This window comes from Gorilla gorilla, chromosome 12 (assembly GCF_029281585.2).
Source record: "Gorilla gorilla gorilla isolate KB3781 chromosome 12, NHGRI_mGorGor1-v2.1_pri, whole genome shotgun sequence".
Taxonomy (NCBI): Eukaryota; Metazoa; Chordata; class Mammalia; order Primates; family Hominidae; genus Gorilla; species Gorilla gorilla.
Window position 1 is genome coordinate 79335001 of NC_073236.2, and position 15100 is coordinate 79350100.

A 15100-nucleotide genomic window follows, 5' to 3' on the forward strand; every position below is an offset into this window, starting at 1 on the left:
AGCTCTAGAACAAACCTGATGCCCATTCCACTTGGCGGCATTAACCTGCTGCCCCCAGCTTCCAGAGCTCATAGCACTTCCCTGTGGCCACCCTGCTGTGTGCCAGTCAACCCTGCTCTTTAACTAGAGCCTCCTTTTGGCCTGGGTTAAGGCCTGGACTGGGACCTTCCTCTGGAAGCCGTTTGGGGTGTGTAATGTGGTTAGTCATTACCCTCAGTAATTAATCACCCCTGGTAGTAATGAAAACTCACATTCACATTCGACCTGATAGTTTACAGAGGGCTTTTATATACTTCTGTCATTTGAACCTCCCAACAATTCTTACAGGTACTGTTTTTATGCTCATTTTACAGATAGGAATTCTAAGACTCAGAGAAATCAAATGACTATCCCAGAGTTACAATCTAGTGAATAATAGAGCTAGGACTCCAGTCTCAGACCTTCTGAATCTTGAGGCTTAGATCACATGACTTTTTCACATTGGTGACATACTAGAAATGGGGGTCATTCCTTCCCATAAAGTAAAATGAAATAAAATAAAAGCCAGTAGGTGGGCTAATAGCTGATTTTAACCCTTTTGATGCCTCAAGTTCCTATGCTTAGGGGCCAGGTGTCAGTTTATTGCTCTAAATCAAAACAATCCCCGTAAATGCCCAATGAGGCTCTCAAATTGAGAAGTTGATTTTCATCAGAGTAAATGAAGAATATTATTATATTTTACACATCAATAAATCAATGTAGCCCTAATTTTGCCATGCAGGAAATCAATTCCAGTCTTTCTAAATCATCAAAGATGTTATGAACAAAGTAATTTCACAAATTATGGCAAGTAACACATTTATTGATGACTGCAGTTTAGGAATTTAGAATCTGTGAGCACTGTAATATAATATGGTACACCGGCATGAGCTGAGTGAAATACAGATTATATGGTGAAATTGTAATGCATCATTTGCTATTAGTGGACTGGTAATAATTACCAGTTTCAAAGCAGCTCTCTCCATGTAATCTTTAGTCTCAATGGTAACAGCCCTTCTCATTGACATTATGATTACACTAGCTGCCCTCATGATCTAGAATATCTAGTTGATGGGAATACTAAAATGCGATAGTGAAAACTGTATGTTGTATGCTCATTATAAGATAAAATGCCATTTTCTCTGACCTGATGTATGAGAGAGAGGGGAGGATAACATCACAGTGTTAACGTACTGTAGCATGATCACATAACCGGCTCTGAAAAAAAGTTTAGGATGCTCAGGGCAGCAAAATAAAATGGACTTTTCTCATTTAAGCCCTTTTGAAAGGATACAAATGAGATCCTTGATGTAGTGCTGTATGCCACAGATTTTGGCATTTATCAATGACTACATTCATGGCTCATGTGAAACCAGCACCACTAATTATGAGTCTAGTCCTGGATTTCGATCGATGTTTTATAAGGTAAAATATAATTTTAAGGCATTTGGAATGATGAACGTGTTAAGGACTTGCATTATCAGACAAATCTTTTTACTTGCCCAACTCAGATCGTCAGGCTAAATAGGTATGATAGTCACCCAGAGATCTAGGGAGGACAAGGAGGAAGCCACAGAGGATCATGTAGTTGGAACCAGATAGTTTTTTTTCCAGCCTATTTGGGACCCAAGTTATTGTTCAACAACAACAAAAAATTTATAAAAATGCTCTCAATGAAGCTTTTTATTTCCCTTTGAAGAGAGGAGGCAAACAAAAATAGGCAGATAATGTGATACTAATGTCAGCGTTTTCTTTCAAAATCTTTCTGCCTTTTTTCCCCCTTCCACATTAGACAAATGTTTGAAACCTAATTTTGGTATCTTACCATCTAATCTTGTTTAAGAGATTTACCCAGGAGTGAGATATATTGAGTGGGATTATAAATGCATTGTAAAGTAAATTACAAGGTCAGGGCAGGAGTCCATTATTTAGACAAGTGCTTGAGCGAGGCTGGCTTATTTTGGAATACCGGTGTTTGGGGGCTCCTGAGAAGACCCTGCCGGCTTTTCTTTCTGACTTGCTAAATGGAGACATCATATAATTGATTAATTCCTCATTCTCACTCTTAACCTCCCTGGTAGATTTTTTTTTTTTTTCCTTCTTAGAAAGTTACTGACAAATACTAGCTGTGGCCTTAAAGAACTCTTGCAGCCCTTCTTTTAAAAGAAGGAGAAAAGTTTGTTATTTCTCAGTTATATTTTAAGGCTTTTTTTTCAGAATCTCTGGGAAGTTTTCTGTTTTTCTCATACTCGTCCTTTGGCTACCATTACTTCTGCCCTTTTTAATGTTGCAGTTGACTAGTAAACTGTTGGTTAGTTATTCCATATATATATATATATTTAATGTAGCTATCTCCCCATATATATTTAATTTAGCCATCTCCCCAAATGAAAGATTTTGTGAAGTCAAGCTGGCCCTTCTTTGCCAAAGTGGCATTTACCACTCTTGGGTTCTTTTCAGCAAGGGAAATAATGTGACTTAAGCAGGGCCCCTCTCCAGACGGCTTGGCTACTGGCCAGAGTTGACTAGCTGAACTGTATCTTTCTGTTTCTTTCTCAACTGGAGCTGAGTCCCAGCCGAGGGCGCAGGATGTTGTATAATTTGGTTCACGTTGTTAGCCTCTCAAAATAATGAGGAGGAGGATAGTGTAGCATTTCTCAGCCTGCTGCCTGTCATGGTGCTGGCTGTTTTAACTGTTCCTTAAACTAGGATGCTGTGTCTGCTTAAGTCAGCACCAGCCACTCTTCCTAACTTTTCCAGACTTGCATTTGTCTGACCGGGGGACAACTCCTAAAGATTGGATACAGCCTATCCGTTAAATCTGAATGAAGTTTTTCTTTCAGATTTTTTAAACATTCTTTGAGATAAAAATGGGCGTCCCCATGGGGTGTTGTGGAACCAAAATTGGGACTCACTGATCCTCCCACAGTCTGGGGTGTGAGAATGTTGCTAGTCTTTTTTCCATGGAAGTATTTTATGAGTACCCTCTCATTTTAACAATATCAACAATTAGTGTGTTTCAGGCTAAGGCTGAAAGCATCTTTAGGGCCTTAGAACATTGTAGTGAGTTGACCTTCTTCCCCTTTTTTGATAACTCTATGAAATGTTTGCCTATTTAGAAAGTTCACCTGCCACCCAGGGGGGAATAGAAAGCTGGGATTTAGGAAGCCAAAAAGTTTCCTTGGGTCACCTTGTCCAAGTTTCTCACTTAACAAGGAGGAAACAGAGACACATGGAGATGAGATGGCTTGCCCCAAACTACAGCTGATGGAACTGGAAAGTTTAGAAGACATTTGATGAGGTGCCTAGAATGTAGGGACCTTCATCCTCAAGTCAGAACTGGTCAGGATTTTTCTGCTTTGGGGATTGGATATAAAATTTCTAGAACTGAGTTTAATGGCAGGAAGACCAATTGGACCAATATTTACTGGGTACCCATGCTCAGACGTGCCAGTCACAGGGGGTAGGTCAGTGAGGGCTTAGGCCTTGGGGTTGAGGGGTGGGGGCAGGGAAGGCTGGAGGTGGAACATAAATAAGCAATTGCTGATGCCCGCCTCAGTGATTAAACATTGATGTTGGTGTTGTATTATTTTGCAGGTAAAGATGAGCCCAGCAGCTACACATGTACAACTTGCAAACAGCCATTCACCAGTGCATGGTTTCTCTTGCAACACGCACAGAACACTCATGGATTAAGAATCTACTTAGAAAGCGAACACGGAAGTCCCCTGACCCCGCGGGTTGGTATCCCTTCAGGACTAGGTGCAGAATGTCCTTCCCAGCCACCTCTCCATGGGATTCATATTGCAGACAATAACCCCTTTAACCTGCTAAGAATACCAGGATCAGTATCGAGAGAGGCTTCCGGCCTGGCAGAAGGGCGCTTTCCACCCACTCCCCCCCTGTTTAGTCCACCACCGAGACATCACTTGGACCCCCACCGCATAGAGCGCCTGGGGGCGGAAGAGATGGCCCTGGCCACCCATCACCCGAGTGCCTTTGACAGGGTGCTGCGGTTGAATCCAATGGCTATGGAGCCTCCCGCCATGGATTTCTCTAGGAGACTTAGAGAGCTGGCAGGGAACACGTCTAGCCCACCGCTGTCCCCAGGCCGGCCCAGCCCTATGCAAAGGTTACTGCAACCATTCCAGCCAGGTAGCAAGCCGCCCTTCCTGGCGACGCCCCCCCTCCCTCCTCTGCAATCCGCCCCTCCTCCCTCCCAGCCCCCGGTCAAGTCCAAGTCATGCGAGTTCTGCGGCAAGACGTTCAAATTTCAGAGCAACCTGGTAGTGCACCGGCGCAGCCACACGGGCGAGAAGCCCTACAAGTGCAACCTGTGCGACCACGCGTGCACCCAGGCCAGCAAGCTGAAGCGCCACATGAAGACGCACATGCACAAATCGTCCCCCATGACGGTCAAGTCCGACGACGGTCTCTCCACCGCCAGCTCCCCGGAACCCGGCACCAGCGACTTGGTGGGCAGCGCCAGCAGCGCGCTCAAGTCTGTGGTGGCCAAGTTCAAGAGCGAGAACGACCCCAACCTGATCCCGGAGAACGGGGACGAGGAGGAAGAGGAGGACGACGAGGAAGAGGAAGAAGAGGAGGAAGAGGAGGAGGAGGAGCTGACGGAGAGCGAGAGGGTGGACTACGGCTTCGGGCTGAGCCTGGAGGCGGCGCGCCACCACGAGAACAGCTCGCGGGGCGCGGTCGTGGGCGTGGGCGACGAGAGCCGCGCCCTGCCCGACGTCATGCAGGGCATGGTGCTCAGCTCCATGCAGCACTTCAGCGAGGCCTTCCACCAGGTCCTGGGCGAGAAGCATAAGCGCGGCCACCTGGCCGAGGCCGAGGGCCACAGGGACACTTGCGACGAAGACTCGGTGGCCGGCGAGTCGGACCGCATAGACGATGGCACTGTTAATGGCCGCGGCTGCTCCCCGGGCGAGTCGGCCTCGGGGGGCCTGTCCAAAAAGCTGCTGCTGGGCAGCCCCAGCTCGCTGAGCCCCTTCTCTAAGCGCATCAAGCTCGAGAAGGAGTTCGACCTGCCCCCGGCCGCGATGCCCAACACGGAGAACGTGTACTCGCAGTGGCTCGCCGGCTACGCGGCCTCCAGGCAGCTCAAAGATCCCTTCCTTAGCTTCGGAGACTCCAGACAATCGCCTTTTGCCTCCTCGTCGGAGCACTCCTCGGAGAACGGGAGCTTGCGCTTCTCCACACCGCCCGGGGAGCTGGACGGAGGGATCTCGGGGCGCAGCGGCACGGGAAGTGGAGGGAGCACGCCCCATATTAGTGGTCCGGGCCCGGGCAGGCCCAGCTCAAAAGAGGGCAGACGCAGCGACACTTGTGAGTACTGTGGGAAAGTCTTCAAGAACTGTAGCAATCTCACTGTCCACAGGAGAAGCCACACGGGCGAAAGGCCTTATAAATGCGAGCTGTGCAACTATGCCTGTGCCCAGAGTAGCAAGCTCACCAGGCACATGAAAACGCATGGCCAGGTGGGGAAGGACGTTTACAAATGTGAAATTTGTAAGATGCCTTTTAGCGTGTACAGTACCCTGGAGAAACACATGAAAAAATGGCACAGTGATCGAGTGTTGAATAATGATATAAAAACTGAATAGAGGTATATTAATACCCCTCCCTCACTCCCACCTGACACCCCCTTTTTCACCACTCCCCTTCCCCATCGCCCTCCAGCCCCACTCCCTGTAGGATTTTTTTCTAGTCCCATGTGATTTAAACAAACAAACAAACAAACAGAAGTAACGAAGCTAAGAATATGAGAGTGCTTGTCACCAGCACACCTGTTTTTTTTCTTTTTCTTTTTTCTTTTTCCTTTTTTTTTTTTTCCTTTATGTTCTCACCGTTTGAATGCATGATCTGTATGGGGCAATACTATTGCATTTTACGCAAACTTTGAGCCTTTCTCTTGTGCAATAATTTACATGTTGTGTATGTTTTTTTTTAAACTTAGACAGCATGTATGGTATGTTATGGCTATTTTAAATTGTCCCTAATTCGTTGCTGAGCAAACATGTTGCTGTTTCCAGTTCCGTTCTGAGAGAAAAAGAGAGAGAGAGAGAAAAAGACCATGCTGCATACATTCTGTAATACATATCATGTACAGTTTTATTTTATAACGTGAGGAGGAAAAACAGTCTTTGGATTAACCCTCTATAGACAGAATAGATAGCACTGAAAAAAAATCTCTATGAGCTAAATGTCTGTCTCTAAAGGGTTAAATGTATCGATTGGAGAGGAAGAAAAAAAGGCCTTGAATTGACAAATTAACAGAAAAACAGAACAAGTTTATTCTATCATTTGGTTTTAAAATATGAGTGCCTTGGATCTATTAAAACCACATCGATGGTTCTTTCTACTTGTTATAAACTTGTAGCTTAATTCAGCATTGGGTGAGGTAATAAACCTTAGGAACTAGCATATAATTCTATATTGTATTTCTCACAACAATGGCTACCTAAAAATATGACCCATTATGTCCTAGTTAATCATCATTTTTCCTTTAGTTTAATTGTATAAACAAAACTGATTATACCAGTATAAAAGCTACTTTGCTCCTGGTGAGAGCTTAAAAGAAATGGGCTGTTTTGCCCAAACTTTTATTTTTTTTAAACAATGATTAAATTGAATGTGTAATGTGCAAAAGCCCTGGAACGCAATTAAATACACTAGTAGGGAGTTCATTTTATGAAGATATTTGCTTTGATAATGTCTTTTTAAAAATTCTGGCACCAAAAGAAATAGATCCAGATCTACTTGGTTGTCAAGTGGACAATCAAATGATAAACTTTAAGACCTTGTATACCATATTGAAAGGAAGAGGCTGACAATAAGGTTTGACAGAGGGGAACAGAAGAAAATAATATGATTTGTTAGCACAACGTGGTACTATTTGCCATTTAAAACTAGAACAGGTATATAAGCTAATATTGATACAATGATGATTAACTATGAATTCTTAAGACTTGCATTTAAATGTGACATTCTTAAAAAAAGAAGAGAAAGAATTTTAAGAGTAGCAGTATATATGTCTGTGCTCCCTAAAAGTTGTACTTCATTTCTTTTCCATACACTGTGTGCTATTTGTGTTAACATGGAAGAGGATTCATTGTTTTTATTTTTATTTTTTTAATTTTTTCTTTTTTATTAAGCTAGCATCTGCCCCAGTTGGTGTTCAAATAGCACTTGACTCTGCCTGTGATATCTGTATCTTTTCTCTAATCAGAGATACAGAGGTTGAGTATAAAATAAACCTGCTCAGATAGGACAATTAAGTGCACTGTACAATTTTCCCAGTTTACAGGTCTATACTTAAGGGAAAAGTTGCAAGAATGCTGAAAAAAAAATTGAACACAATCTCATTGAGGAGCATTTTTAAAAAACTAAAAAAAAAAAAAACTTTGCCAGCCATTTACTTGACTATTGAGCTTACTTACTTGGACGCAACATTGCAAGCGCTGTGAATGGAAACAGAATACACTTAACATAGAAATGAATGATTGCTTTCGCTTCTACAGTGCAAGGATTTTTTTGTACAAAACTTTTTTAAATATAAATGTTAAGAAAAAATTTTTTTAAAAAACACTTCATTATGTTTAGGGGGGAACTGCATTTTAGGGTTCCATTGTCTTGGTGGTGTTACAAGACTTGTTATCCATTTAAAAATGGTAGTGGAAATTCTATGCCTTGGATACACACCGCTCTTCAGGTTGTAAAAAAAAAAAACATACATTGGGGAAAGGTTTAAGATTATATAGTACTTAAATATAGGAAAATGCACACTCATGTTGATTCCTATGCTAAAATACATTTATGGTCTTTTTTCTGTATTTCTAGAATGGTATTTGAATTAAATGTTCATCTAGTGTTAGGCACTATAGTATTTATATTGAAGCTTGTATTTTTAACTGTTGCTTGTTCTCTTAAAAGGTATCAATGTACCTTTTTTGGTAGTGGAAAAAAAAAAAAAGACAGGCTGCCACAGTATATTTTTTTAATTTGGCAGGATAATATAGTGCAAATTATTTGTATGCTTCAAAAAAAAAAAAGAGAGAAACAAAAAAGTGTGACATTACAGATGAGAAGCCATATAATGGCGGTTTGGGGGAGCCTGCTAGAATGTCACATGGATGGCTGTCATAGGGGTTGTACATATCCTTTTTTGTTCCTTTTTCCTGCTGCCATACTGTATGCAGTACTGCAAGCTAATAACGTTGGTTTGTTATGTAGTGTGCTTTTTGTCCCTTTCCTTCTATCACCCTACATTCCAGCATCTTACCTTCATATGCAGTAAAAGAAAGAAAGAAAAAAAAGAAAAAAAAAAAAAACCAATGTTTTGCAGTTTTTTTCATTGCCAAAAACTAAATGGTGCTTTATATTTAGATTGGAAAGAATTTCATATGCAAAGCATATTAAAGAGAAAGCCCGCTTTAGTCAATACTTTTTTGTAAACGGCAATGCAGAATATTTTGTTATTGGCCTTTTCTATTCCTGTAATGAAAGCTGTTTGTCGTAACTTGAAATTTTATCTTTTACTATGGGAGTCACTATTTATTATTGCTTATGTGCCCTGTTCAAAACAGACGCACTTAATTTGATCTTTTATTTTTCTTTGTTTTTATTTTTTTTTTTTATTTAGATGACCAAAGGTCATTACAACCTGGCTTTTTATTGTATTTGTTTCTGGTCTTTGTTAAGTTCTATTGGAAAAACCACTGTCTGTGTTTTTTTGGCAGTTGTCTGCATTAACCTGTTCATACACCCATTTTGTCCCTTTATTGAAAAAATAAAAAAAATTAAAGTACACATTGTAAGCTTCTTGTGTCCTCATTTGACACACTCTGTAAATTACTTTCAAGAAAATAACAGGTTTTAAGAGAAGGCCAGTCAGTCTTTTTCAGGATTATTTCTATGGGCATTCTGATGCGTGTATTATACCCTAAAGGAACATAAAGTACTTACTATATTAAAATAGACATATCTCAAACCCTGGACGTAGTTTTAAGGCTTTACAGTTTAGAATAGTTTTCAAGAAATGGAAGGTGTTTTCAGTCTGATGTTAAAAACTTACTCCATCTCTTAGCAGAAATCCATTCAAACATAAGTGAAAAAACTTGCTGGTAATAGCATCTTAAACTTTTATTTCCTTTAAATTTTTTGCTGTTCTTGTTGTCTAAAAGTTCTTTTCTATTCTGCCATCCTTGCTTTATCTTAGAACATAATGTAAAAAAGATTTTTTAAAAAAAAATCAGCTCTTTGGTTTCCATGTAAGAGTCTTTTCTCATAACAAAATAACCCCACTTTTCAAATCTAAAAATCTGGAAACAAAGGCATCAGGTTTTGTTTTGTTTTGTTTAAAAAAGAGGGAGAAAAAAGGAGAGAGAGGAAAGAAAAGAAAGCAGCCACTAGGGGTGTAGCCAGACATAGTGAAATCTTTGGAATCAGCCACTGATTTCCTGAGATGCATAGTGGTTTGCCTTGTGGTTCTGAGATCCCAGGAACCCTAGATGCTACAGATTATTTTAGGTGTTTTGATAGGGTCTTCCTGGATGACAGCAAATAAGGGCGGGAATACCCTTCAATTATCTTCTGACCAGCCAGTTAGGTCTATTTTAAAAATCCTTAGAAATCTGTGTTGTCACTTTTACAAATACTGCATGTTGCAGCATCTATTTGCTTTACTAAACACATACCTCTGTGATATCGTGTCCCTGTTCCCAGTGTAGATGAATGAATACGACATTGTTCTTATTTTTGTAAAAAACCAAAACAAAAGCCGTTCTGTTGTCTTCTTGTGGTAGCATTTTTTGTTGCTCAGTTCTTATGCCCTAGTGCCTGTGAGGTGGCCTTTTCATGTCATGCCTTTTATCTGAGGCAAGAATAGTTTTATCTTTCTAAAGTATAAAGAAAGTCAATGTTTTCTGAAAAGCCAGTTTGGGTGGGAAGGAGAGAGTGGGGCTAGAGGAATCCACTGAGAAAGGATGTTGGAGAATATTACATAGGAGCTGGGGTGGGGTGGGCGTGCGGTACCTTGAGAACTTGATGTTTGTCACTGAACTTAGAAAAGATATACTGTATGTGTTTTGGATTAGGTTTCTCCAAAACTGAATCCAAAATGCTGCTCAAGACAGATAGAAATAATTCCCCAGTGCCATGCCAGCTTTAGATGTGGTGACTTCGACTCCACCCTATTAAATGTCCATAAAACCTCTGTGTGTCCCTATTACTCTTTTAGTAGGAGCTATGAGTGCAACTGTGTAGGTTTTATATACAGTATTCATTTTAATTTCTCAGTATATGTTGCTCTTAGCGTAATTAGGTTTTGCATCCTGACAGACAGAATTAATGGTGGATACTGTACACTTGTCTGTTCAAATTTCTTAAATCAAATGGGGAATGGGGAGGAGTGCAAACATCTGGTGATAAATCACAGATTATGTTTGATTTACATGGTCCCAAAGTTAAATAAATTTACTGGGAGATGGTTCTTCAGGTTACTTAGTCTCCTGACTTATTGACGCCTTCTGATAAAATATTATTTCTGAAGCTGATGAACAATAGAAGCATGAGAACCTAGCCAACATGAGTATCACTTATAAATGATATTTTGTATCCAGAACTCTAAAATTTAAAATCTTAGTATAAAATAACATGCACATTTCCAATAGTAAGATGAATTCGTGATCTTTTTTTTTTTTAAATGAGGAACTACTAAGAACATTAATGTCTCTTAAAATCCTCAAGTAAGTTTTCGTAACAGGCTTGATGTGCTGATGGAATGTTCTCTACATACCTGAACTGATGCTTAAAATGTTCTTTTTAATCTTCATTTGAGAACAACTTAATAAACAGGAATACTGCAAATTCTCACAGATTTTAAACCAGAAACTCTTCCAGTGCCTATATTACCTCCTTCCTGAACCCATTTGCTGTCCTCTGTTTGTTTAGGACCTACAAAAAGGCTGGAACCAACACATTACAAAGGTTGCTAAGAAGTGAGGTGAACACAGTTCTTCATTTGCACTGGCCATGGCAGAAAGTGTGAAGTAGTTGAGTTTTTCCCAGGGCATTCTGTAGATATAGAACTGTTTATTTAAATACCATTTTTGTATATGCAATAAGTACATATTGTATATATTCATAATGCTAGAAGTGAGAACTTGAAAGGAAGTGGCGGGAGATGGCTTAGGTATAATTCCATTTGGAGAAATAAGGAAATGAGGTGGTTTATTCACAGACACAGTTTGCTGAAAGGTACTGGGATTATTTCGGGCCTTCCTGAAAAGGAGTTGAGAAGCCTCAGGCCCCATCCTCTCCTGCTTGTAGTACTTTGCTCACAGAGACTGAGGGAGGAAATACAGTATTTTCTTGTTTTAAGCCTCTTTTCCCCCTCCGTACACACATGAACATGACTTCTTATGACTGTGTTGTAACTGTGTGTTCCTCATTATGATTCTGTTACTCCATTGTCCCTGGGCCTGGTGTGTTCAGGAATGTACCCATCCCATTCTCTTTTCTTCAGACAACTTCCCATAAAAAAAAAATTGTGGGAACTTTGCCGATATGAGGATGGGATTGGCAGAGTTCTCTCAACCTGCTTGGAAAAATGTTTCTTAAAAGACTGCTAACTTTTAAAAGGCATGAGCCATCTACCAGATTTTCCTAGTTGTCTCCTAAAGCCCTGCATATTTCCCAATTGAAAATAAACGAACCCATTGCTAGAGAAATGGACATCAGAACACATAGAGGGAATTGGTATGATGTGTATTTACTCTAGGGCTACTATAGCTATGGGCTGTGGACATGGGTTGTCCGGTCTGCACTTCTGCTTGCTGGCATCTCGTTATCCCATTAGCCCGCTGTTTCATTTACTACATACAGCACGAGGCCAGTGACTCAGCCTTTAGGGGGATGGGGCTGTTTCTCTCTCTCTCTCTCTCTTTCTCTCTCTCTATTTCCCAGCGTCATCTACGGTCATGGGATACCATTAATTCCTCCCTTCCAAATGGGAAAGAGACCAATCCAGTTCACACGGGTCATTGTACTTAAGAACCTAAACTTGGCTGAACACAGCTCGATGGTTGATCCAAATACGTTTTTCCTTTCTGTAAAGTGGCAAAAACTATTTCAAGGGAGCACGTGTATCAGATCTTTCATAGGGATGGTAGAAAAGGCAAATTAAGCCATTTCCCCAAGTATCCTCTAAAGCGGGAGCCCCTAAACCCATAGGGGGGCTGTGCTTTTAAATAGCTGTGAACGTGGTACATGCCCATGATATACTTTGTCTATTAGAATTTGAATATTGGTAGCAGGTTGGATGAAAGGGTTTGATTGGGGTATCAGCTAAAGGGGCCTCGACGACAGTGACTTAGCGCTGGACTGGGAATGGGATTCCCCAGAACCCACCTGGACACAGCATGCCCCTCAGCCCAGGTCTCCGCTGCTCTGCTCAGGGGTGGGATGCGTGAGAGCAGCTGAGATCCAGACCCCGGGCCTCCTGCGGCGCCAAGTCAGGGGAGAGGAGGCCCCAGGCCCCTGCTTCGGGTCACCATGGCAACGAGGCCTGGAATGCCACAGTGGTAGCCCTCTTCCTCGGCACATCCGGACTCCCAGTTCTGCTGCTTCAAGTCAATGTCCACAGCAAGGGAGGAACCCCGGAGGAAAATAACCACTCCCTTCTTCCCTTCACCATTGCCTTCCCCCTTCCAAAAAAGAAAAGAAAACTGCATGTTTGAAAGAAACTACAGGCAGTTTTTGGTGCAATTTGAGAGCAACTCTTTTGGGTTCTGGTTTTCTCTTCAGAGATTTGTTCGCCTCTTGTAAATCATTGGCTGCTTTGACGTTGAACTTGATGACATTTCATGTTTTCGTTGTGCTGCTTTTACATCAGTTTTGATTTTTTGTTTCTTTATAATTTTATTATTATTTTGAGAAGGTGTCCCCTTTCCCTCCTCCCTCTCCCGCTCTCCTCAACCAAAGGACTGTTTCTTACTAAGTTTTCTCAGTCATAAGGGCAAGTGTTTCCTTCCAGGTGTGTCCCGAGTTTATTAGGACTATCATACAATTGGGCAGGGGTGGGGGGACCTGGGTCCTCCTTGGGGGGACGGAAGGGAGGGAGGCATGGGAAGACCACTCAGAGGTCAGAGATACTTGGGGAGGGGAGGCTGAGTTTGAAATCATGCTTAAGATGCCAGTGGCTCGACCTGTGGTTGGTTAAGTTCTAATTTTTAAAAAGCTAGTTAGAGAACAGAAAATCATTGGGCCAAGTCACACCTGTACTTTTTTTTCCCCCCTCCTCTGTCTCCAACCTCTTTCTAGGTTCTTCACACACCCCCATTCGGCGTAGTACCCAGAGAGCTCAAGATGTGTGGCAGTTTTCGGATGGAAGCTCGAGAGCCCTTAAGTTCTGAGAAAATTTGAAGCCCCCAGGGGTGGGGTGGACGTGTGCCGCCCAGTCGACGTCAGCGTGGTCTGTCATCCTGCTAGTTTGTGATGTTTTCTGACAGTAGCCTCCAAGAAGCCGTTGTGCGAAGACAGAGTCCTGCAGAGTCCTTCCAGCCTAGGCCTGCAGTGCCATTTTATTTATATTTTTTAATAAAAAGTAAAAACAAAAAAACAAACCCACATTGGAACAGTGAATCAGTCCCATAGAGAGGGCCTGTGGACCATCGCTGTCATGAGTGATGCCCTGGCCCTTCTGAAACCAGCCAACCTAATTACCTGTATTGTGGAAATGCGCATGAGTCCCCAACCCCTTGTTTCTATACATTCTATGTTGTCTTTTAAAAAGTGTGCTTAACATTGACACAATAAATGTTGGAGCTTTAGGTGGTGTTTGCTTGTTCTTTAATTTTTAATGCTTATAAGACAATGCGGCTGCTTATGATTTTGTATTTCTGTACCCGTTTCCTACAGACACCCATCGGGTGGGTAGGAGGAACAGATTTGAGAAATGGGCAGGAGATGTAGGAGGGGAACTAGGTTACCGCTTATCAGATGGCATAAATTTTCAAGGAGAATCAAAATGCAAAACTTGGGAATAAATCATAGCAATATCATAATTAATGTAGTAGTAGTATTGCTGTTTATTAATGCTGAAGTGTGGTTTTCGTGTCTGACTTATAATTTGCATACCATTAAATAATGCATAATATGGCACGCCGAATCCTGTTTTTCAAATATATGCTTTTGGTGGCTACCATGCAGGATTTGAATTTGTCTTTTAATTTAGCTTAGGAAAGATAACATCACTGGGTGAGCGGTAAATCCTAAAGAAGGTGATAAATGTCAGTAGTTGCTTATTAAATATTCCAATTTTAGGTTCCCAAACCTTCAGGAAATATATCTTAATGCAGACAAACAAACAAACATAAAACTTCTTTAGTACTTACATCAGGAAATTTGGGGCAGATTTTAGAGGTGGGAAATTATAGGAGGAAAGAAGTTCACATCAGAACAGACAATCACAGCAATGCTCTGTTCCTTAGAAATTAGTGCCACAAATAAGTTACATCTGCAAACAGGTGGTAAAAATTCTTTCTGGCCCAGTTAATTTGCACAGAACTTTTCTCAGTTTGGTATTTTTTACTGCTTGGAGATCCAGAGGAGAATTAGAAACAATATAGCAAATTAAAATAGGTTTGTCAATAATAGAGCTCAGACACCTGTGTGCTGTAGATTCACATACAGGCCGTGAAGCTAAGTGGGGAAAATCTTACCCATCCACCTTCTGGCTAGATTACCTAGCTTAGTGAAAAGATAGCCAAATAATTGGCATGTGAATTCTTTCCTGCTTATTCATAATAAATAATGACTGTCTACAGCAGTGAACTACTTTATACTGTATACAGTGCTGTCTCGTGCATTATTTCACCTGCTCTCTGGGACAGATCTCACGACTTCCACTTTATGGAGGTGGAGACTGAGGCTCACCAAGGTTAAGGGCTTGCCAGAGGCCACATCAGTAAGAGAGAAAGCAGAGAAGCCAGGTTTTCTGGTTTCTTGCCCAGAGCTAATTTCACCAAACTCTGTTTAACTGATCAAAGGGAGTATCTTTTCCTGTGTT

At 41.4% G+C, this 15100-nt stretch overlaps 1 protein-coding gene across 20 annotated transcripts in view; it reads left to right on the forward strand.

Moving 5' to 3' along the window:
• The window catches only part of BCL11A (BCL11 transcription factor A), a 102431-nt gene extending 88569 nt beyond the window's left edge, over positions 1-13862 (forward strand). For 7 of the 20 annotated variants that reach the window (XM_019021560.4, XM_055378872.2, XM_055378874.2 and 4 more), the window contains one exon: positions 3616-5638. In XM_019021560.4, coding sequence (XP_018877105.1) covers positions 3616-5636 — 2021 coding nt within the window. In that variant the 3' untranslated portion in view covers positions 5637-5638. Of the gene's footprint in view, positions 1-3615; positions 5639-13353 lie in introns of those variants that run through there. The other 13 variants (XM_004029277.5, XM_055378876.2, XM_055378878.2 and 10 more) reach the window with 3 other exon arrangements.
• The last annotated feature ends 1238 nt before the right edge of the window (positions 13863-15100 follow it).